At 37.5% G+C, this 24,700-nt stretch overlaps 3 protein-coding genes across 5 annotated transcripts; 1 reads left to right on the forward strand and 2 right to left on the reverse strand.

The window, feature by feature from the left end:
* The first annotated feature begins 1,110 nt into the window (after nt 1-1,110).
* LOC104441019 (pentatricopeptide repeat-containing protein At4g21705, mitochondrial) lies at nt 1,111-4,165 on the forward strand. The gene is made up of 2 exons (XM_010054017.3): nt 1,111-1,436; nt 2,481-4,165. Exons 1-2 carry the CDS (start codon nt 1,164-1,166, stop codon nt 3,630-3,632), a joined length of 1,425 nt encoding a protein of 474 aa, XP_010052319.2. The 5' UTR covers nt 1,111-1,163; the 3' UTR covers nt 3,633-4,165.
* A 523-nt stretch (nt 4,166-4,688) lies between these two features.
* On the reverse strand, nt 4,689-9,695 carry LOC104441020 (monothiol glutaredoxin-S17). The gene is given in 4 exon segments (XM_010054018.3): nt 4,689-5,793; nt 5,796-6,210; nt 8,743-8,817; nt 9,382-9,695. Coding segments are annotated over 4 exon segments (1,458 nt in total). The 5' UTR covers nt 9,553-9,695; the 3' UTR covers nt 4,689-4,996.
* Nucleotides 9,696-11,900: 2,205 nt separating this feature from the next.
* On the reverse strand, nt 11,901-24,504 carry LOC104441021 (putative nuclear RNA export factor SDE5). 3 transcript variants are annotated; one of them, XM_039311016.1, is made up of 12 exons: nt 24,294-24,504; nt 21,803-22,177; nt 18,059-18,084; nt 16,821-16,898; nt 15,621-15,694; nt 15,137-15,414; nt 14,219-14,295; nt 14,051-14,107; nt 13,125-13,192; nt 12,837-12,949; nt 12,681-12,745; nt 11,901-12,554 (listed from the first exon to the last, which is right to left on the reverse strand). In XM_039311016.1, exons 2-12 carry the CDS (start codon nt 21,891-21,893, stop codon nt 12,414-12,416), a joined length of 1,068 nt encoding a protein of 355 aa, XP_039166950.1. In that variant the 5' UTR covers nt 21,894-22,177; nt 24,294-24,504; the 3' UTR covers nt 11,901-12,413. The 3 variants fall into 3 exon arrangements, with proteins under 3 accessions (XP_039166950.1, XP_039166952.1, XP_039166951.1); XM_039311018.1 differs by having other exon boundaries at nt 21,803-22,171; nt 24,294-24,493; XM_039311017.1 differs by lacking the exon at nt 24,294-24,504 and adding an exon at nt 23,687-23,919.
* Between the last annotated feature and the right edge of the window lie 196 nt (nt 24,505-24,700).

Below are 24,700 nucleotides of genomic sequence, written 5' to 3' on the forward strand. Positions count from 1 at the left end.
AAATAGAAAATTGCGTTACCAAACGGATTTTTATTCCAAACCTATTCCGAGAAATAGAAAAACAGAGAAATAGAAAAACCAAAATTTTGTCATGCGCGCGCCCTAAGTCAAAAGAGACAAGACAAAAAGATTGAATTTTGAAACGTGTGGAAATGTATCAGTAGGTCTAGCCTACAAATATATTCAAACTATCAACGAATTCCTAAAATTTGAGGCAAGATGGGGATTGTGATTTTTTTAGGTATAATGACAAGTTGAGAGGCTCGACTAGAAGGGGTGTTTTGTCATGAAAGATTATCTCATCATTCACACTACTACTACTACTACTATTATTATTATTATTATTATTATTATTATTATTATTATAGATCTTGTAGGAATTAACATTTTGTTTAAATGGTCACATAGAACTCTTTATAACATATAAAAATGAATAGACGAAGTTTTTTTTTATTATTTATGAAATTATTTAGACATAAATTATTATTGATAAATGAAATTTTTTTCCATCAATTAACTATTTTAAGTGATTATCTTTAAGAAAATTTTATCCAAATCATTCATTTTTTGCGCAACAAACAAACATAGATAATCCTTACTAAATTTCTTTTAACCTCATCAATCATGCAACTTCTTTATTTTATTAACCATTATTAACCTAACATTAGAGACTATTCTAATCAAGAAACATATATAATGACAATATAGATAGCATTATTAGCGACTGTACTGTACTAACATTTTTAGAGGTTATGAGCAGTTATCCCTTGAGATAATAAAACAAATGGTTTATGAACAATGTGGTCTCCAAATTGTTAACTTAATATATAATATGGTTCATAAACTTTGATTCTGTTTAATGTAATCCTTGAATTTTGAGTACATATTCTTCAACTTAACATTCAATATTGTCATTTCATTAATCTAAGTTTATGAACAACATTGCATATTTCTATACTAAAAGTCCAAGGACCAAATCAAACAAATTGAAATTTTAAGAATCACATTAGACGTTAAGTTAAAATTCGAGTATCATATTGAAGATATTAAAATTGAAAAACCGTATTATGTCCATTTCTCAATTCTCTTTGCCCTTTTTAGCTAATGGAGAGCGAGCTCTAAACCCTGCTCAAACCCCATTTCATCTCTCTCTCTCCATATCAATGAACGGCTGGTCGTCTCTGATCCGCGCCCAAATCTGCAGCCGTCTTCCCGGAGCCGCCGCGACCGGCTGGCGGTGCAGCAGAGGGTACTACAAGAGCAGGACCCGGAAGCCCACCCTCTACTCGGAGGTCAGCCCGCTCGGGGACCCCGGCCGGAGCGTCGCCCCCGCGCTCGACGGCTGGCTCCGGAGCGGCAACACGGTCCGGTTCGCCGAGCTCCAGCGCATCATCCGCGACTTCCGCCGCCGCAAGCGGTTCTCCCACGCGCTCGAGGTCCGTCGTTTTTGAAGCTGTTGATTGGGTTTTTGTTGGTGTCCTGATCGAAGCGGGCTGTTTTGAGTAGTGTGTGGATTGCTGTGTGTGTGCTTTAGAAGTTTGGATTTTTTTTTTTCTTTTTTTTGGTTGGGATGACTCGCGTTCGGATTGTGGGATAGGATATTTCGTGTCTGTGATTTAGTAATTGTGTGTTGATATGGGACAGGGTGTTTGGGAGATTGTAATTTGGCCAATTGGGGGCATTTGGTTCGCTCGAAGGGTGAATTTTTCGAGCTGTCTGTGTTTGCTGGTCTCTAATTTGATTCGGGTGGTCTGTGAACTTATGCTCCCAATTTGAGCTTATGTAAAAAGTGGGTTGTGACTAGGGTAGAGATCTGAGATTGGGTTTGCGATTGCAATTGTGGAATGAAGTGACACTGTTGTAACAAGAGAAAGGGAAAGAGAAGGATCACATTAGTGGTATGCAGAGTGTTTGGGTAGCCTAGCCATTGGGAAACAGAATGAAGTCCTGCTTCTTCTTTTTTTGACCTCATAGACAATGCTTCCTGAGAAGTAAAAAATGAATTTATGCATTTGTTTTGCGGAAAATAAGTGATTCGGAAAATATTTTCTGAAAAATCGCTTATATTGTTTAAAAAATAAATAAATGGAAAATTATTTCATCGCCCATGTAAATAGTTAGGTATAGATTGTCATCAATAATGAAAATATTTTCCGTTAACTAATTTTTCTAAATAATATAAGCAATCATTTTTCAGAAAATGTTTTCTAACTCACTCATTTTTTGCAAAACGAACGCACCCTTGCTACCCTCAAAAGGGAAAGTCCGATCGGGTGCAGATTCTGTGGTCACAGGAATGCTGATGACTTATATAGGACATGTCCTGCTTGGCCCTTTCGTTTTCTTTTCCTTCAGAATCTGTGTTTTTCATTTGGGAAATGGGTGGGGTTTTGTGTGAAGGTGTAACATACAAAACATTTGATTTTGAGACAAGTGATTCTGCTGCATACGATCTTATTTTCCGTGGTTATGTTTTGCAGGTCTCTGAATGGACGCAAAAGAACGGTGTTTTTGTTTTTTCACCTGTGGAGCATGCTGTGCAGTTAGATTTAATAGGGAGGGTCCATGGATTAGTTTCAGCTGAAAAGTACTTTGAGAACTTGATGGACCATGATAAAACTTACAAGACATATGGAGCTCTCCTTAGTTGTTATGTAAGGCGGCACCAGGTGGAGAAGTCCTTGTCTCATCTCCAGAAAATGAGGGAGAAGGGTTTTGACTTGACAGCTCTCACTTACAACAACATGATGTGCTTGTTCACGAAAATTGGACAGCATGATAAAGTACCTGATGTGTTAACTGAGATGAAAGAGAACAAAGTTTTGCCAGATAACTTTAGCTACAGGATCTGTATGAATTCCTATGGCGAGAGATCTGACATAAAGGGAATGGAAGAACTCCTTAGAGAGATGGAAACCCAACCTCACATAGCTGTGGACTGGAATACATACGCCGTTGCTGCAAATTTTTACATAAAAGCAGGGCTGGCCAAGAAGGCGCTTGATGCCCTGAAGAGATCAGAAGAGAGACTAACTGGGAAAGATGGGACTGGATATAACCAATTGATATCACTCCATACTAGTCTGGGAAACAAGACAGAAATTTTGAGGCTGTGGGATCTAGAGAAAAATGCTTGCAAAAGGTGCATAAACAAGGATTATATTAACATACTAAAATCTCTGGTGAAGCTTGGTGAGCTTGAAGAAGCTGAGAAAGTGCTGACAGAGTGGGAATCATCTGGGAATTGTTATGATTTTGGAATACCGGATACTGTCATAGCGGCTTATTCTGAAAAGGGGTTGCACGAGAAAGCCGAAACGCTCCTTGAGAATTTGAAGGAGAAAGGAAAAGAGACTACTCCAGACAGTTGGGCACGAGTAGCTGCAGGATATTGGCACAACGGTGATGTGGAGAAGGCAGTGAAGAGCATGAAGGTGGCCCTCTCTCTTCCGGTGACGAAGAAAAGGTGGAAGCCTGATCCTAAGTTGGTTGCAACAATTCTAAATTGGCTTGGCGACAATGGTAGTGTAGCAGATGTGGAAGCTTTTACAGGCTTCTTATCCATCGTTCCTGTGAACAGAGAAATCCATGATGCCCTGTTAAAGGCTGGTTCGAGAGAGAGTAAGATGTAGGTGGGTTCTAAACAGAACTAGAGCTGCTGAACTAGAAGGAGAAGAAAAAAGCTCATTAACGTGAAAGATGTTAACAGCACAAGACAGTGCTATTTGGAATGGTCGAATAGCCAGAGACTGTTTTTTCCACTGGTTTTCGGGTGAAACCTTGGCTGGTGGAAGATCAGTCGAGTGCCGTTGTTTACCACAAGCAAGTCGACAGAGAAGCCTGAATGAAATTGCTCTTTCGCAAATTGGAGAAAATCAGGTTAATGCTAGAGAACAAGTAAATCGTCTGATGCATCGAAGCGCCGCTGTAAAAGGTTGTGGGATTTTTCTTTGGGGGTGCCTTGAGAATCTTTTAGTTTTTCATGTCCCCTCCATATCTTGGTGTCTGAGAATGGAATTGGCAAAGCGATTCTATGTCCGAAATCCGTTTTAGTTTGGCCCCCTCTTTGGTGAAGGGGTTTCATTTGCACGAGAAATGTGGCATTTCTTTGCCTGAATAGATTTCCAGCATAACATGAATATTAGCGAGACGGTGAATGCTTGTTCATTAGACTCGAAGCAAGAAAAAACGAATGTCTCGACAATGAGCAGCAAAGGAGCGCTTCACGATAAATACCTGAAGCTGGGTGAATTATTTTCGGAAGTGAATTTGAATCATGTTAAGAGATTCAGGAAGTATCGCTTTCTCTTGCGTAGACTCCGTTAAAATTTATCGGGCAGAAAAAGTTTAAGCTCAATGCGTCTAAGTCTCACACTGAATTCCATTATCCTCTCTTCTATTGCCTCTGTTTCGAGTTCCTATTTCATTTTGTTCCTAGCTCGTGGTGCACCAAAAATCTCTATCAAATAGAGTAACGCTGCACTTTCTAAATTTTCAAATAACAAAAACTGTAGATGGTTCATATCAAATTAGAGGTGAATTTTCTTCCCAAATGCAAGAGGTATGACGTCCGAATGACAAACGATAGGGATGATGTCCGAATGACAAACCATGTGCCATCAGCAAGATCAATATGACAAGATGACGGAGTGGCATATTACCCACAGATTATTGTAGAAATCATCCCATCTTCACCAACAGAAGGCTACCACTCAAAGCAGCAACAATTCTTAAAACACGACGAGAACTCTGCAACTTTCACCATCTTTACACTATAAGAAAGAAGTTTTGCTCATCCTAAGATTGATATTGATAGCCACCTCTTTACTGCTCTATCGCATTTAAGAACTAATCAGTCAATGCGAAGGAGTTGATATAACACGTATATTTAAAAAGAAAAAATAAAAAACCTCTGGAACAAGCAAAACATGACGAATGCGCAAAAAGAAACTGATGTTGCTGTCCAGCTCTGCCTTCGATTGTGGAATGATACTGTCTACTCAGACAGGGTGGCCTTTAGCTCTCCACCATTTTTAAGATCCATTACAATATCACAACCTCCTATTAGCTCACCTTTGTAGTAAAGTTGCGGGTAGGTAGGCCAGTTGGAGAAGGTTTTAACACCTTGCCTCACTTCTTCGTCAGTTAGAATATCAAAGGAGCCGAAGGCAACCCCCTCCTCCTTAAGAGCATTCACGACCTTGGAGCTAAATCCACACCGTGGAGCATCAGGGTTGCCCTTCATGAAAAGCATAACAGGTGACGAACTAATCAACTTCCTAATACGGTCTTCGAGATTCTCTTTCTGAACAATTCCTTTCTCGAGTAAAACCTTCTCAAGTTGCCCACTTTTCTGCATCTCCAATACAATGTCAGATCCTCCAATAAGCTCACCCTTGATATAAAGCTGGGGATAGCTGGACCAATTCGAATGAACTTTGAGCCCTTGGCGGACCTCATCGTCAGAGAGAATGTCAAAGCTCTCAAACTCCACTTTCTCTTGTCTAAGTATCTCAACTACCTTTCTGCTGAAACCACACTTGGGTTCATCAGGTTTTCCCTTCATAAATAGCATGACTGGACCTGAATTTATGAGGCTTTCAAGCCGAGACGTAAGAGCTGAACTCAAGCCAGTTGATTCTGTGATGCCAGCCTTACCACTTCCAGTTTTTTCATTTGTTGCCTCATCGGATGCGGCAATACTGATCCCATGATCCTTGAGAACTTCTTTCAGTTCACCACTATTATGCATGGCAGTTGCTATTTCACATCCACCAAGCAGTTCTCCTTTGAGTAGAGCTGGGGAAAAGTTGGCCAATTTGAAAACTTCTTCAATCCCTCACGAACCTCAGCATCAGATAAGATGTCAAACGTTCCAAACTTGATCCCTTCTTTCTTCAAAATATCTACAACATTTTGGCTGAATCCACACTTGGGGGCTTCAGGGCTTCCTTTCATGAATAGCATTACTGGCTGAGAATTAATTAGCTGCTGCAGTCTAACTTCAAGTGCCCCTTGTTGCTGCACTTGGGAAGAACCATTTCCTCTTGCAAACTCCTGCACTGTCTCAAGAACTGCAGGCCCTGCAGCCATCCCAAGACTGGCAGGAGCCGCAGGTGCACCAGGGTTGATCGGTCCTGCAACTTTAGCTACTTTGTTAGCCAGACTAGATGGATTTGCACCTTCCAATGTGTCAACGACTTTACCATCCTGAAAAAAATTTAAAAGAACTCAATTAGACGTAAAATGCACTGTTTAGAAGCATATTGAGGTTTACTGAGATAAAGTTCACAAATAGGAGGCTGCCAGATTGTTTTCTGGATGTGTTATATCATCTCATTAACCATGACAGTATCCAAAATATGCCACAAATTTCAAAAGATAAAAACTAAAGCCATTAGGCACAGGCCTTCAAAAGTCCATGCAAAAGCATTTGAATATGTATATTCAAGATCACTTTCCTACTGAAAGCCCACATTTCCCACAACCTATAACTTTCTCTGAGGCCTCAAATTATTTCTAACAACTTGACCACAGACAGTTATGACTTCAAGTGCACTTCCATAACTTCCAGGACAATATTCCAGACTCTGCTTTAAACCTTGATTGGCCACATGACAACCATTCTAACTAGAATTTTGCAAATTAAAAGCAATAGAACCCAGAAAATCCAGCCATTCCATACAAAAATAAAATAAAATAAAGCATATGGCAAAATTGCCTTATTTCTGTCTAATCCATCTAGTTACCTTGCACAAAATCAAAGGAAGCCACCACATGTTATAGTATCATGACATCCGCTTCTTACGAGAAAAAGGTGTCCTTCACACATAATATACCGACTCCTTACCGGTCAATGGAACAGTTTGCACTTTTTACCAGTTCAACATTTTGCTACAAGATATTTTGCCGCTACGCCATCTCTCAAAGGACTTGCAGCCAGTTGGTAGATTTCCACCTTTTCCTTTTTTATTCTTCCCTTTATTGCCAACTTGTCTCGGTTCATTATCCTTGGATGGAATCATCAGGAGATTTCTTTTTCCCCTTCGAAATTCTAACAGGAGAAAATGACTAAAACACCCATTATCTCCAGCTGTACACTCTAATAAATTTCATCAAAAGGATATGGAGAACTCCATCTCCTTTACAATTTGTAAAAAGTTGGCTTAAGAGGGCAGCGAAAAATCTAGTTGTATGTGGGCATGGAATTTCTTTATGCGTCTCCCCAAAATGCCCTACATCCCACCGCAAGGATTTCACCTTGATGCATAAATAATGATTTTCCAAGAAAAACTGGACTGCAACTTGAAACAGGAAAGTTAATATCAACAAACAAAGAAATGACTGAACTCTAACCTTATGTTAAGATGAGGAGGGAAGGAAAATGAGAGATGAGCGTGTAAAATGGGGCATAATTTGAAATTTTGTGGGTGAAAATTTAAAAAATTTTCAACACCTCTCTCACTTCCCCTCCCCTCCTTAGCTTTACATAATGTTAAGTTACTTTCACATAAAAAAAGGGGTTCTGATCCAATGTCAAACTTCCCTTTTCATATAGTTGATAGGCATACATCTCCCCCCTTCCTTTTTTTTTTTACCTCTTTCTCTTTGAAACTGCTGAAAGAACCCAATTGCAACATCTTCTTGACACCATAACCCATTTTCCAATAAAAGCTCCAAGCTTGTTCAATAACATGGAAAATGGAAGACAGACAGCCTTGTATTTACGTATTACAGTGACAACAAATGTCAACCTAAGTCTCATTTAAATAGAAGAGGCCAGCACTAAATGAGGTTAGCAATATTATGCAGACAATAGTGACACAAATATCAAATATATTATTCCACACTGTCCTATAGATGCTTCTAAATTAAACCATTTCTAGCTAATCAGACAAAGAAACCACTTTTTTTGCTTGATATTCTGGGAATGCTTGTACCAAGACAAATTCCCTCAACCACAGGTACTGTCATAAATGTAAATAGATGCAATAATCATGGTTTAAATTGATTCTTACATGGTGTGGGCTTTTTACCGGATTATTTCAGAATCAAGAAAGCCTGTTACAAGAACCTATTAATCTATAAGCAAATTGTTGAGAACAAAAAGGAAGTCAGTCCTCAATAGCTCTCGGTGTGAGAAAGAGCATTTGAGAGGTTTTAACTTGAAAATGGCATTAATATTACTCCAACAGTGCATATTGAAGATTTTGGTCTGTACTTTGTGTCTTCTCGTATATTTCCTCACACTATTAAAGAAAACCCAAATCAACAAATAAAAGAATCCTCTTGGTGTAATAAATATCAGCCTCGTATGTGCTCTTCATAAAAAAAACATCTCGTTCCTGAGAATATTTTTGAAATGACAGTGAAAGCATATGGTCGTTGTTTCGTACATCTTTAGAAGTACAGGATAAATTTTATAGAAATCCCAGGCATCGGCTAAAACATCAACTATGTAGACACAGGAATATGCAAAAAATGACTTATGAATATAAAGGTATGAGAATGAAAAGTACCACCACTTATTTTAATGTAAATACACCAGAAGCAATTGCAACCCTTTTGAAGGAATATAAATGAAAAATAAAAAATGATTAAAATGTACAAAATCCTCATATAAATGAACATCAAAGGATCCTTAAAATGTACAAAATCTTCTATTAGAAAGACAGATAACTATTCAAACAGTAGCAGATACAAAACTCTTATCATCAAACAAAAGAAAGAAAGAAGATTCACCTTGAAAAACACAAAGTAGGGCACAGCAGACACTGCATAAGCCTCAGATATTTCAGGTTGCTCTTCAGCCTCAACCTGCAGAATAATTTAGAGATGACCTCCAATGAAACAATCCACAACAAGAGACATTTTAAATCACACCAAAGCAAGAGCATACGGCCTCATTTGCATCTGAAAATCTATCTAAAGCAGCATCAGTATAGCAAAGAAAACACCAGTTATCTTCAACCGATGAGCCCAAGCTTTTATTTTTACCACATTCCTTTCAGGCTCAACTCACATCATGATCCATCATCAGAATCTCGGGATAACTCAACAGAACTGCCGCGAGAATTCACGGAACCTACTCAAGGTTCAACAACCCACCAACACTCCTGATCTAATCAGTCCGATAAAGCAATGATTTTTCGGGCTGTTTCAACAGAATTCCGCGAATCAATCCCAAGAACACGTACGCTATGCACTCACAACAACCACATAGACACTCAACTAAGTCCACCACATTCAACCATACGATCGATACACACAGGCACAGCCGTACAAAAGTCACATTTTTCATCCATCATTAGCGATGCGAAGCACGTCGTATCAAAGCAAAACGGCAATCATTCCGGCGGGAGAGAGGTGACCGGTACGAACCCGGAGGAAATTGGCGAGGGGGAAGTCGATGGCGAGTTGGGAGAAGACTTTGTCCATGTGCTTGGACGCGTCGCACCACGACGCCCAGAAGTGGAGGGCCGCCGGAGCTCCGGCCGCGACGGCGGCGTCGAGCTCCTGCTTCGACCGGACTTCCTTCACCGAACCCCCCATCGATCGCGGGCGGAGATTTCGCCGGAGCACCGGAAGAGAGAGAGGGGGAGGAGCAGAAAAACCCTAGAAAGTTTGCTCCTTTATTGCAGAGATTCTCGAGCGTTGCAGAGGGAAGCAGGAGGAGGAGCTGGGCTTGGAATATATTCTGGCACTGGGGCATGTGTGCGTTCGGGATTGGAATTTTTTTTTTCTCAAATAATAACTTAAATTTAATTTTTATTTTAAATAAGAATCTAAAATAATTATATTAATTTTAAAGAAAAGCCTGAAATGATCATTCATGATTATTAGCCTTACTAGCTCGTTAGCCAAAAATGTTGGGCGATTAAAAATGTTTTTGTCTAAATACAACATAAATTTAAATTTACAAAAAAAAAAAAAAAAAGCCCTTGCCCTGGCAGTGGCCATCACCATCTAGGCAGCAACCATCGCAATCACCTAAGTAGCATCTAGGAAGCATCAACACTTTTAGGAAGCCTTCATATTATATTGTACACTCCGACACGTGTTCGAAAGCAACACGTGTCCGATGCTCTCAAACATTATCCGATATTCGATCAACACGTCGAAATATTCGATACTTTGTCAACTTTTTCGATACTCGAGTCAAAATTTTGACATATGAGCTTTCGATACGTAAGATCAATTTTAAAAATTTTCAATAAATGAGAATTCAAAAATATATATATAGGTGGAAAAATAAAAAAATAATAAAAATAATAAAAATAAGAAAAATCTAGTTTTCTCCTCTTCTAACTCTTACAACACAATACACAATTTATCCACTAATTTTTATCTCTTTTCTTTCAATACGTTTGACACATAAGTTCATAATGTGAATTGCTTATTTTTTCTCTAAGCTTTATGGATTATTGGAATGGAATAAAATTTATCAAATTGAAACAATGAATGATATTAATAAATGGTGGATTGATGTTTTTACTATAATTTAATCTAAGCTTTTTATTTATTTATTTATTTATGAATTTGTCACAAATTAATTTGATTAAAAATGATAATTTATCATGTATATATAAAAATATACATTTAATATGTAACATGCCCCAAAGTGTCGCATTTTCTTTATTTTCTAAAAAATGACGTATTGCTATATCGTGTCATGTCCTATGTCGCGTGTCAATATTAATACTATTTAGAATACCAATAACACCGATATCGACGCATGATATGTGACATGACACGACACGATATACCGACAAGACTTCAAAAAATAAAGAATTTTGACACGTTGGAATACGTTATATGTTAAATATATATTTATATATATACAAGATAAATTATCATTTTATCATTATTTTAATCAAACTATTTGATTTAAATTCACAAATAAATAATAATAGGCTATAATGATTTTACATTAAAGATATTAATAATCTATCATTTATTAATTTCATTCATTATTTCAATTTAACAAATTTAACTCAACTCTAATAATCTATAAAATTTGGAAGAGAAAAGAAAAAGTTACTTGCTTGTCAGAAGAGTGTTGGAAGAGAAATGAAAAAGTGAAAGATGAAAGAGCATGAAAATGAAAGTCAAAAAACTTTTTATTATTTTTATTATTTTTATTATTTTTTATTTTCTACATATTTACATTTTGACTCATCATTTATTAAAAAATTTTAAATTGATTTTATGCCTATTGGAATCACGTGTCAAAATTCTAAACTCTCATATTGGAATTCCCAACTCACGTGTTGGAAAGTGTCAGGAGAATTGACCGAGTATTAAATTTTCTGACACGTATTGATAGAATGTCGGAAAACATCAAATAATATTGGAGAGTGTCGAATACGTATTGAAATATCTAACACGATACAAATGCACATGAAAGCTCCCCAAAAGTATTGGTGCTTTATAAGCCATCACCCCATCAACGATAGGGCGATGGCCATAAGTGAGAGGGAGCTAGGAGGATTAGGCCTTTATTTGAAACAATCACCTGCCTCTATTTTTGCTTCTTTTTTTCTTTAATTCTTTTTAAATTTTTAATCTAATTCAATTTAAATTTAAATTGCATTTGGATGAAAATATTCTTGATCGGCTGAAATTTTTTGCCAATTGATGAGCCGGCAAGACTGTGTCCTTATTTGAAATAACCATAATTACTTTAGGCCATTTTTTGAGATTAATATAGCTGCTTCAAACTTTTATTTGAAATAAAATCCATTTTAAATCCTTATTTGAAAAAATAAGAATACTCTAAGCTCCTATTTAGAATTTTCCATATAAATGATAATAACAAACCTGTTTCATATATCCATTAATCCTCACCTTAGACCTTGTCCAATGCTATAATCAAATGTTAAATACCTAGAACCAAAGTATAATCCATATATTAAGAAATGTGATATACATATACTTCCCGTTGGCATGCATAGCGTTTACATTGACCTGACCACAAATAAGTGAGTACAATTCTCAAAGTATGCATGAATCCAATTCATCATTGTCAAAGGGATTCATTGTGCTCTTACGTCTGTACTATACATATCTTTTACAGACATAAAGCACGATTAAAAGCCAAAAAGACGAAGAAGAAGAAAGAGAAGTCGACCAAGAGAAGTGTTGAAAGAAGGGTGTTGAAACACAAATGTGCTGTAGAAAAAGATTGACGGGCATATGCAAGACAATTATTAAACCTCCATGAAAGTCCTCACTTATTATAGATGACTTCTCAGAAGAGACACCAAAAGTCCAAATGTGAATGGATCACTTTCACCAGTACTGAGACAACAACCTCAAATGAAAATTCAATGTCCATCATATGTCCAAATGGCCCTCCAGACCAGTAATAGGTGAGCAAAGAATGACCAGGATTCTCATCACAGATAAACTTCTCAGAAAGGAGATGTACTCCCAGATTTCTTCTTGTAAAAGCTCAACCGTTCTCGCTGGATTTTGTCCAGCGCAATCAAAATGGTTCCTGCAGTTCCTTCTTCAGTCCATTCGATGGATTCTTTCTCCAGAAGCTGCAAGATCTGTATGAATAAAAGCACGTAAATCAACGACATGATCAACAGTCTCTTAAAAATAAAAGAAACAAGGATCATGCGGATTCTGTTGGGAGTTCTGTTGAACTTAATGTTTAAGAAAGTGAAACGTACCCTTCGCCTACGAGCTCTTTCAGAGGTATTGGTACCATTAGATTCGATGACAACTTTGAGGTAAGCTGACAGAAAATAAATCACGTGTTATTACCACACTTTCTTTCTCCATGTCGTAATTACAGCAAAAGTCACATGATAGGGAAAGTAACTGACAATAGATGCCAGAAAGCGATAGCAGATGATGCTTCATGAGACTAACTGCCTCCTTGGGATCTTGTTGATGCAGGTCAAGCAAAAATTCATCGTTCGCATCTGCATTTCCACCACTGATCACAAAGAGAACAATAACGATGAGTAAGTCCTTTAAATCCTTCCCCGAAATCACAAAAGGTAAAAGAGATGTTCAAAGCATGGAATATGTTTTCTATGAACATTTTTCACTTGCATTAACTCTGTTATGAGCATTGTTGAGCTCAAGATCCTCCTACAAAAAGGTAATACCTTGTCTCGTAAATCTTTGCATTGGATTCTTCATCTGCTTCACGTGCTTTTTTCTGGTAGAAGTGTCCCTGGTATAACAAAGAATTATCATATCATTTTCCAGAATTTTTTCTTTTTAAACTTCCAAAGTACGGGCGGCCAACCCATCCACACAAACCAATCAGCACATGCCTAAAAACCATCAGTTTTGATGAGATACAGGCTGCACTTAGAAACCTTTGAAGCTTCGCCGTAATATCTCAAAGAAGGATCACTTATTTGCTTCCAATAAGATTTTCCATAAGTAATTGAAGGTCACGATTGAAAATATGGCAAGTTCGACATATGGATGCCGGTGATTGTTAGAGCTTTGAGAACATCATCCAATACAAGCTCCCATAAAAAACCACTTATGGTAACAAGTATGAAAGCATGACAATCCCATCAGATTAGTAGCATGATTCAGAAGGCAGGGTCCACTTCCAGCATTATATCATTGGCAATGCAAGGCCAATGAAAAAGCTCCTATCTAAAGTTCCTGCATAAAAGGACAAGGATGTTGAAATATTTTTCCATCAATCAATGGAACTCAGATATCACTGAATTGGTCAAGGACCCCCTTTGCGGAGTGGGAGAAGTAAGATTCTTCAGGTTGGCATTGACCTGTTCAGCATCTTCCACTTCAGCCTCGTCTTCATTCTACAGACCAATTAGAATCTATTTAACGTCCATCAACTTTTGTACCTCATTTATGAATCGATAGAAATTGAGTGGCCAATTCTTTGCATATTCAAATCACAACTTTGTCAAGCTTGAATCCCTGATAGTACCATGGACTGATGGAATCAAACCTGCCCTACCGAGAATCTTGAAGAGGACTGTTGTTGGCCTTCTAAACTTATCAAGACATAACTACTAGTATATTCAGAGACATTTATAAGCTTTACCTGTTCCATGAGTCTTTCAGCCAAAGCCCGATCTCCATTAGCATAAGCTTCAACAGCCTGATATATAGATTGCGCACAACTTTACATTATTTTCAGCACACTTTAAACAGAATGAGATTCACCACGCAATTAGGAAAAAAAAAAAGAAAATAGGAAGAAGTCACTCACTGCTGTGTAGTATTCTCTCATAGTTCTGCGATGCTCCAATACAGCCTTCCGGAGAACTTCATACGCATCTTCCACATCTATATAAACAGTTACTTTCTCAAATAAGGACAAATAAAGGAAACGGCAAAAAGAGGAGAGAAAAATCAATGCACACATCAATAGACAGTATTGCATAACCAGCTCCCCATAAGTCTTTCATTTGAATTTGAATATCGAATATTCCAGGGTGAAACTTTTCTAAGCTCATAAATCCATCATATCACCAGTAAACTTCAAAATGACTCCGTTATTCATGCTATAACTCTATACTCACACAAGTTTCTTCAATGAGAAAATTGTATCTGCAGGGTGCATATCTAAGCATTGGAGTCAGAAAGTACCACATTAACAGGAGATCAAGTACAGAGTATGGTTCCTTTCATACGAGAGAATATGATGTCATGAAGCTGGCCTATGCAGCTTCCATGGGCAAATTTCAGATATTAAGAGCAGATATTCAGAAGAAGGGAAGTATCATTAGAGTCTAACAGGAGGATTTAACATGCAATCCACTATTGGCCAATATAAGTTTATCTCCAACTTCTGTATCCAAGGACCTCTACACATCGATAGTTTAGGCCTTTAGCAACTAGTAGGTAAAAAATTTCAGACGGTATTTATCTTAAGATGCACAAGGAACTCATGGGTTAGGAAAGTGAAAGGGTTCTGATATTGTTTGCAATCAATAGCAACCTGAATTCACAACTTCCAAGGACCACTAGGACAAAAATGTTCACAGTAGAGACTAAAAGCCCAAGAGTAAGTTCCTGCTGAGGTTTATTTAAGGGACTATTGAAGGGCGAGTGCAAGCTCCGCTAGATCATAACTTCATAGCGTCTTCCCATCATACAAGAAATGAAGTCTTAAAAAGTAAATTACCGCGGTCATTATTTTCACAGTTTGTGTCTGTTACTTGAACCTTGTCTTCAGGACTTAAATCTTCTGGTAGCGGAATCACCACCTTGCCAAATGCTCTAGATCTCCTCCAAGAATTACCAAGAAATGACCTCCTCCTACCAGTTGTGAGGTGAGGTTCATCATTGTTTATCTTGGAAGCACTAAATAGTGTGGCCAATATTTCCTTTTCTTGATTCTGCTTCTCTATTTGTTGTCTAGTCAGTTCAGCAGACTTAGGTTTGGACAATCCACTTCTTTCTCTGCAACAAAAGAAACCAGTGCATGTAACTAGAAGGAAAATATGGTAGTCACAAGCTGATTCTTTTCCCTGTGAAAATGACTATTGGTTGTAATAACTCAGTTTTTGAGACGACATCCAGAAAAATAAGCACATTTGGGATTGAGCTGAAAGATTTGGGTGAAGGAAAGATGTTTTCATGAAATAAGTACAAGGCAATAAGCATACCCTCCTGCATTTTTAGTGTCTCGCAACATTTTTGGTGGGCAAAGCATTTCAGATGCAGGGTTTATATCTCTATGCTGTAACAGAAGTCAGAGATGAACAAAACAAATTAACAAGGAGAGCATATATCACTATGCCGTAAAAACAAATGACAGAATCATACAGATGTTAACATCACATAATTAAAAAAATTACGTTCAAGGAAAATAGAATAGTATGCTTAATAACCATCTTCCAAAGAACCAAATATGGACTCTTGTAAACATTCTGACCAGGATAAGGTATCCTATCAGGTGAGACAGCAACTTGAGCTGCGGAGTCAAAATTTGTTGGTAACACCTTGAATCCAACCATGTACAACAGGCTATATCAACTTGCTCTTATGATCATTGACATTGATCCTTAATGTAAACTTGTGACAAACCAAATGAAGAACAAGAATGAGGGAGGGCGTTGCATTGCACTATTTAACCAATATACCCAGGGCCTTCACATGCATTAATTAAGTGTTTTGGGTCACATTAATTTAGAGAACCACAAAAGCGTTCCCCGTGTTTGTCAATATTTATTTAAATGTTTCAATTATCCCCCTCATGGCCCCAGATAACACCAATAAATTTGTAACAATTAAGAAGCTCTGCTTTATTCAATAAAAATTAAAAGGCCCCATTTGTAGGCCCCAAATCCACCTATTTTAACTGGTTATTCCTTCAAACCATACTCACAGAACTTTAAGGATTTGCAGGTGGTAAATTTCACACTGACCAATCTCTGGTGCAAGAGGAGACATATCATTCTCCTTGTCTATAAAAGAGTACAATTTCTGGTGTTTACGTGCATTAAATTTGAAATTTAGAGGCAAACATTAGTATTTCTATCTGTTCTATCTTTCTTAAGAGACAAGTGAAATTTATCCATAAATTCTGTGAGTTAACAAACATGGCCATCATCCTGGTTCAAGTTGAGATGAGAAACTTGACATGCCTGGCTCACTGAATAAGTAAATTGGTAAGTATAAATTTGATATACGGAAAAATTTATGAATTTTATGCCTGCAGTGCACCTTTATCAGTCAGATAGTTCTGGTCTAAGATGACAAATTAGGTTTATAAAATCACTAAGCACTGAGCAGTCCCAGAAAATTTTAAGAAGTACTGGTACAATTAAAGCACCATGCAAGAGAAACTTTACATTCTGACCAACCTTTTTCAGTGACTCTCCATCCAAGTTGCTCCTTTCCTTTGAAGCTATGGCTGAAAATTCAATTAGTTTCTCAAAGCTCTGAGAAAAAAGACATGCAAGATTATCAGAAGTTAGTAATATCATGAACTTGTCTTATCATTTTGTATTTGATCATGAGGTACGGAAGTTAAACATTTACAATTAAGAATTGACTGCACTTGAAATGTATTTATTCAACAGCCAAGTTTAGCCTACTAGAAATTTTACCCTTTAAGGCTTGTATCAGCTATCGCTCTCACCCATTTCTTTGAACAGTCAATGTTGAAGACAATCACATGTGACTAGTCTCTTCACATAAGTTACTACGATGACATTCTGTCAAGAGAGAATATCTAAGCAATTTCCACAGCAAGATAAAACGTAAAGGGTCTTTCTATGTTCATTTCAGAACCGAATTGAAGAATTTCTGTCTTTATGCTACAAAGTAAAGTTGAACTTTTCTAGCACAGCATTTATGCCCATCCGTACAACCAACAAAAAAGGCACTTACCAACCTATTTGTTGATGGGTTGGAATTTACAATAGGGAAAGGAATGCTCATTTCTTTATTATTTAATTTACAAATTTCGAAGTGCATCCTAATCTTCTCTTTCTTGTAATATATTATAAGAACAGTTTTGACATTCCATTATTTTTTAAGCATACCACATTGCATGTACACAGGATTTATATAGGCTTCGTATTGATATATTCTCCTTCCACCTAATAGGTTAAACTTTCATTTTAGACTTTGTAACAGGGTATCAAAACTAGGTTTTGTGAGGTTCCCTGTTCATCAATTCCAGTGTTGCCCTAAATCTGGTCTACAAATGAGGGAGGGTGTTAAAAGTATCTCACATCACTTCTCTACGGGATTTATATGAGCCTTACGTTGCCCTAATGGCTTAAGCTTTTGGTTGGATATTCCAACGATTATCATTTCCTATCCATTGCCATATTATTAATATGTAGCAAGCAAACAACGAAACCGTAATAATCGTTCTATTTTAACTTATTCACCAAGCATTCCACTTGAGTTAAATATTTAGAATCACAATTGAGCATAATAATTATACTTGGCTTGTATCTAACTTGGAAAGTCACTCATTAATTGTACAATATGGCCTCAACGTGATCGGGTTTTCTTGAATAAGATGAACTCCAGTGGAAATAATATAGAATATTATCATTTCAAAACATGGGTAATCAATTATACATACCTCTTTCACATCGTATCCACATATCCCTGCATCAAGTTGAAGTACTGTTTGTCAGCCATTTCATTGTATCATATGTGAATACATGATGCTGCATTCATCTCATTTATTAAGATCATATATCATCTGCATTCCAGATTCATAAATTATCCTCTCTCTCTCACCAACCATCTCATTGTATTTTATGCATGTTATGCATATGCACAATGGAATTGGTGCACATGTTCAATCAGATCTTTCAAAATTTAGCCCCTGTTTAGTAAAATCTAGAAAAAGAAACTGTAAACAGATAATTTAAGTATTCCTCTCTTTCTTTATAAAAAAAAAGTTTTTTTTTCATAATCTTTTTTGTCTTCTCTTCATCTATACGTCTGCATGCTAGAAAAAATATCATCATCAGGTAGAAGTATTGCAAATCCTAGGAAGGGGATATTTGTTTATAAAATCAGACATATAGGATAACCATAGGGGCATATGAATGCTAAAGCTTTAGGCCGTATGACCTTGGAATTTACTGCAAAATGACCAATATATAAAAGGATGACAAGCATGACAATCTGTACATCTTTCCGCTGTGAGGCACAGCATGATTGAGTGGTTTTGTTCAACATAATAATAAGCTAATATATAATCTATCTCCACAAGATGATATGCAAATTGAAATTATGTGATGCTGTGACAGTAACAAGATAAATTTTAGCATTCGAGTGTCGTTTGACACACAAACTAATATTGCTTTTGTATAAGCAAATGGTGGAACTCCTCTCACCTAGCATAAAGTTCCTAATGCCGATTTTGGTTTTATACCTAGCATACATTTCCTTTCTTTGAAGAGTCAATACTAGAACCAGAATGTATTGTTGCTCAGATACAAAGGGGATAGTATCAAGCACAGAAACTATGGCCTCACTAATAACATTGTAAATGTACTTCCAAAAATCACCATCGGTGCATTCTGCCATACAATATAAGAGTAGAAATGGCTTGAAATCATTAGCACAAGTTGCAAGTCAGCATTACAGGAATATTCTCATGCTCAAACCTCTGTATTAGCCACAAGCTAGGGTCTCCAACAGCATACACCAGGAGAGAATAAAAACTGATTTTGTGGTTTTCCCCATAATGCAATAAGATACTTCCCAAAGAAAAGTCCATACATTTGTGAATATGCCTTTGAGCAACATCCTCCTGAACCTATCATTAACTTCACAAACTGATGTTCATGGTCTTCATCTCATTATGTCATTGTCATGAAGATCTGACACTCTTGTTTGTCAGGAACCTATTCCAGTACAACAAAACTAAGACATACTGCTACAAGCAGGATCACTATATGTACAAATTGCCATCACACAATCTGTTTTTTAAAGTCTTATGTAAGATCTATGTACTCCAATCTTTCATCTCTTTTCTTCTCCTTCCCCTCTCAACTGGTAAACTCATCATATAATTGTACATGTTCATAGGGGATCCAAAGGCCATGTAATTGTTCAAACCACCTCTTGTGAACTTCTCTCCACATAGATTAGGGCCTCAATCACTTATTCTCTGAAAAATACAACTCCAATCAGATCTTTTCTTGAGCATGCACACATCCGACGAATGTTTGTGTCTTTGCCAGATGCATTTTGTGCAAACTTTGGCATTTGACCCCCGATAGTCCATGCCATAAAACATCATCAGCCCTATTCAGTGCTCATAAAAAGCAATGGATGTGCCCCACTTCATTCATCCTTATTCTCTTCTCTAGATAAAATCTCCATCAATTTCTTCATCATTTTGCAAAGTTGATCTTATATATTGGAAACATTCATTTTTTTTGGGAACTTCTCAGTCTCTAATTCTGGCCCCTTTTGTACCTTGAACCTCTACTTCTTCTGGACTTACACTCCATATGAATTGCCTTTGACCAGCAAACATAAGAACCCTTCAATTCCAAGTTCCAACATTTTCCTCTAAAGTTTGAGCTCAGCATTTACTTCTACTCGAGTTTTGTTTGATACAATACCATTTTAAAAAATAATGCAACAAGATATATAATCATGGATATCCTCAGTTAACAAGATCATCACTAGAGAAAAAAGATGATGACTTAGTATAACTCTAGGACTATATGCAAGTCCTCCGTTTCTTCTCCATATGTCCTTATTGGAGCCATAACTCTGTCATACATACTCTTTATAGCTTGCTTATGGGTGATTACTCCTTCTCTAAATCCAACAAATTATTTTTCTTTGAACCCTTTCATGTGCTATCTCCATACAAATCTCCGCACCTAGCAAATTGCCTTGATATTCCATCCTCTAAGCACAAACTATGTTGGCTGTCCAAATATGTAACTTTTGCTTCAAGACATGGTAAACTACTCATTTTCCTATTCTGAAATTAGCACAATTGGATACCCTCTCTATTGTGATATATCGCTACCAAGTGCTTTTCCTTCACTAATCAAGCATGTCCTTTGCTCCAGAGATTTTACTGAGGGTTAATAAGTGTATGAGATAACTATCTCCTCCTTATCTTTTCAAAGTTAAATTGATGGCAGTTTGGTTCCGCCAGTTCTAATTTTTCCCCTTCAAAGCCACAAAAACTTCATGTTTCCTAATCTGTTGATAGAAGGACAGGTCTTCACTCTTACTCAACTCCCCCAAATAAAGTATTTCTTCCAGAACCTTCATTGAAGAAATTAAACCAATAACTTCTCCTCTATCTTTAACCTCATCCTTTGCAACTAGGTCCTGTGCAAACTCGTCCTTACTTCATCTTACTTGGTTCAGATCTCTAGTCCTTCTCTTGTTCTAGCGAATTTATACACATCACTCTCTCCTCTGGTGCCCAACCATTTATAAGGTCATTAAAAGCTGCTAGCTTCACATCTTCTTCTTTTTAAATTCTTCTTCACTAATTTGTCAAGAAACTTATATGGCTAGTAAATCTATCTCTAATATCTAGGTAAAATGAAGAATGAAAAAACTAGACAGCAACTTGGAAATTTCATCCATGACCATCTTTAGGTTTAATTGTCTGTCCATTGCCATCAAGTAACATAAATATGACCGAAGGCTTTTCTCATCCCTCTTTCTTGGTCTCCTATAGCCTGGTAGTCAAATTTACTCCCTTTCTTTAAGAGGCTTATTTTTTTCCCCTGTAAAACTCATTGCTTTACATGGACATTACTTCCCTATTGACTGCTAACCTTCAAGCAGATTGATAGATATGAGAAAGTTCTTTGATATTTTCTGCTCACGTGTGATCATAAGTGTTCCATTTATTCTTTATAAGTATCAAAATTTTGTTTGTGACTTTGACTCACACATATTGGATTCTCACAACCACCCTCATTTTCTATACCAAGAACCTTTTGCAGATAAAAAAACTCTATCAGTGCTCTACTCATAATTCAAATCACTAACTCATTTTCAAACCAATGTCCTGCTTTAGGTGTGCCAAAAAAAAATACTAAGGAAGTTCCACCATTGTCAAAAAACTGTTCATGTGAGTCATCTCTCTTGCAAGCAATTGAGAAATAAACCAATCTATTAGATTGTCTCAATGTAACTTTCAGATATCTATGATTAAGGAAAACTTCCAAATCTCCAAATAGAGAATGATGTAATACTGTATTCAAGAATTTTCTCAGGCTCAGATAATACTTGTACCCTAATTCTGCAAATTAAACTTAAACTATTTTTCAAGAAAAGAGGATGTATAAAATATCAATGGGATAGCAGTGCTAAAAATGTTTACCAAGTACTTTGCCAATCACATCCCTATCTAGCTGAAATCCATCTTCAAGCATTTTAAACAGGAAATTCTCTGTGTCCTTGTGCATCTCCATGATGGGATTCGGCTGAAAGTCTGGATTATTATTGGAGATGGACGGCAACTTTGAATCCAGTTTCAAAGGTTTGGCAGTCTCAAGCGAACAGAGTTTGGCTTTGACATGCTCTTTTCCCCGAGAACTTGAAACACTACCCGTTGAAACAGGACGCCATTTTAGGTTTGAAGATCTGGTATTAGCACCTGCTTGAAATGGCTTCGGACGGAGGTTACCATTTGATGATGATGAACGAGATCCTCTTTTCACATCACTACCAGATAAGTGGTCAGTGGTATCTGCACCTGTAGAGTGGGTTTCTCTCATTTCAACCCTAATGTGACCTAGGAAATCTGTTTCTTTGAGAGAGAGAGAGAAAACACTGACGGCACCGCGAGAAAAATTTCGATGTTTCCTCAAAAGTGTTCTTAAATACAGCCAAACTTGAAACTTACTTACAAAATGAATGGCAAAACCAAGGGCGATAATTAAAGAGTTGCCATATCATTAGGACATAATGCGGTAAGCAAAAATAGATGAATATGCACAGATGAAACCCAGATTTCCTGTTGTTTTTTTTTTTTTTTTTCCTTCCTTGTCGTTTTTGTTTGGACCATTTTCTCGGTAGATGGGAAAAGTCTTAACACTTATTACACCTTCCTAAGGAAAAATTAACTCATTATTACGACAAGAACCTAATGTGTTAAGCAATAAAAAGTGGATATGCATATTATCCAAGATTACCAGTCATTAAATTTTTGTCCCTTTTTCATTTTGGTTGGGATTTTTTTCCAGTGAGGGGGTGGGCAGTCATACATTTAATTACACATTGTAAAAGAAGATTTTACCGATGAGGTTTGTGTTCTTAAGATTTCATGTCTCCTGTGCACATCACAACTCACAAACAAATGCACATCATTATTCAATACACAATGGTTCTATAAAGCATCAGTGCAGGAAGTGAATGCAATTTACTTAGATTACAGAGGATGAATATGCCTGTGCAAATCACTCACTCATGCGATCAAGTTCCATAGTTAGGCATCAGGACAAATACTACCAGAAAAGAAAATAACAAGCTAAGCCACTCCAAATATGATGAGAAACACAGTGCATGATTCACTTATTGATGTCTAGCGAGCCTTGTGTATACAGGCAATAGCAGACCATATGGCAATTCCGGAATCAATAGAATCAAGACAACTTCATTCATAATTCAGTAAGACTTGAACCTCTGCCGTAGGAGGACCACCCATATCGAGCAATTACTTAGCAATAAACTGTGGAAAAGGCTATGCTAAGGAGAGTAAAATGGCACAAAAACAAGATAATCCATTTGAGAGAAGTCGAAGGCACCTAAATCAAGTATGCTGTGTGACAAACGAGCGCCACATAATGCATTCTTGGATCTGGTGATTTCCACATAACCTTGCAATAAGAGGATTCTTCAAAACAGATGGCAACACACATGAAATCCTATTTTGCATGCCAATAAAACCATTTATCAACTGACAACATTTTCAGTTTTCATAAACGAGCTTAGTTACAATGTCAGTTCATGGCATCAAAACTATTTCACTAGCTAGGAAAGTGAGCTATTTGCCTTATGGTACAAACATACAGCAATTAGCAAAAAGGCCAAATACCTACGCATCACTCTAGAAACACATTGGGCCTTCAAAAAGTCGCAGAAAAATATCGGAACAATTGTACAAAGCAAGCAAACTTACCACGTAAAAAAGCAAAGAAATTTATGAAAAAAAAGAAATCAGGAAATTCCTAGACAACTGAAACTGTCGCTCGGCGATGCATACCAAAGGCTGAAGATATCAGAATCTAATGCAGCTTATGTAAAAGCGCGATCAATTTATTGACCCCGACGACCTCGACTCCATACTTCACGCCTCAGCTTTGTGTTGGATGGTCTTGACCTCTCTCACCCTAAAAGGTAGCTCAAAAGAAGGAGACTTTCCGTCATACTTATAAACCGACCACCAGCCTCTTTCACAACCGACATTGGACAACCTCAAACAGAATTTTTAACAACACCCTTGCACGCTCTTTCTATCCACTTTATTATGCCATCCATTTCCACGCGTAAATCGGCTACCACCCACTTTCACGCGGCGGCGAAACGAGAAAAAGGTCCTACCTTTGACTCCCCCCGCGTCCCAAATTCTCACTGCCGACCAGTAACCGAGCTCACAAGTTTCAGCCTTTCATCATCATCACTCGAAGGCAGAGAGAAGGACATACACTAAAGACAACGAAACAGTCTCTCCATCCCGCCATCCGACACGATCCACATTACGGTACGGAACACATCCCGCGGAGCAACCCGACGTCCCAAACTCTTCGCTGATCAAAACCAGTCCGGTCGACTCCGTTTCGCGCGGACGCAACGTGAGAGAGAGAGAGTACCGGCGAGGGGATGATGCTGTGCGGAAGCGTCGTCGGGCGCTCTCCCGGCGAACGCGTCTCTACATTCCGGCGACGGCGACGGCGACGAAGGCGGGGAGGGGAATGCCGCGGGGTTTCTGCAACGACGGAAGCTCACGGCATTTTTCAGAGAGAGAGAGAGAGAGATGGCACGTCAGAGCGCCATTCCCCCACGCGACGTTCCGCCTCCCGGTTTTCCTTCCGGGAGAAAAAGTGGGCAAATTGCAATAGACAAAAAAAAAAAAAAAAAAAAAAAAAAAAAAAAAAGACGGTCACCCAAATTATTTCTTATAACACAAAAAATCGTACCTATATAATATATATATCACTAACTTGTATAGCATGGCACATTTACCTGAAACTGTTTTTATAACATCAAAAATTTAAAC

The sequence above is a fragment of the Eucalyptus grandis genome, chromosome 4 (genome assembly GCF_016545825.1).
Source record: "Eucalyptus grandis isolate ANBG69807.140 chromosome 4, ASM1654582v1, whole genome shotgun sequence".
Classification (NCBI taxonomy): domain Eukaryota; kingdom Viridiplantae; phylum Streptophyta; class Magnoliopsida; order Myrtales; family Myrtaceae; genus Eucalyptus; species Eucalyptus grandis.

Coding starts and splice junctions, on each gene's coding strand:
- LOC104441019 (XM_010054017.3), top strand. CDS start 1,164: ATGAACGGCTGGTCGTCTCTGATCCGCGCCCAAATCTGCAGCCGTCTT. Junction 1,437..2,480: donor GGTTCTCCCACGCGCTCGAG/GTCCGTCGTTTT, acceptor TATGTTTTGCAG/GTCTCTGAATGGACGCAAAA.
- LOC104441021 (XM_039311016.1), bottom strand. CDS start 21,893: ATGGAGATGCACAAGGACACAGAGAATTTCCTGTTTAAAATGCTTGAA. Junction 12,950..13,124: donor GCAAAGATTTACGAGACAAG/GTATTACCTTTT, acceptor CTTTGTGATCAG/TGGTGGAAATGCAGATGCGA. Junction 12,746..12,836: donor ATCGCTTTCTGGCATCTATT/GTCAGTTACTTT, acceptor ATTTTCTGTCAG/CTTACCTCAAAGTTGTCATC.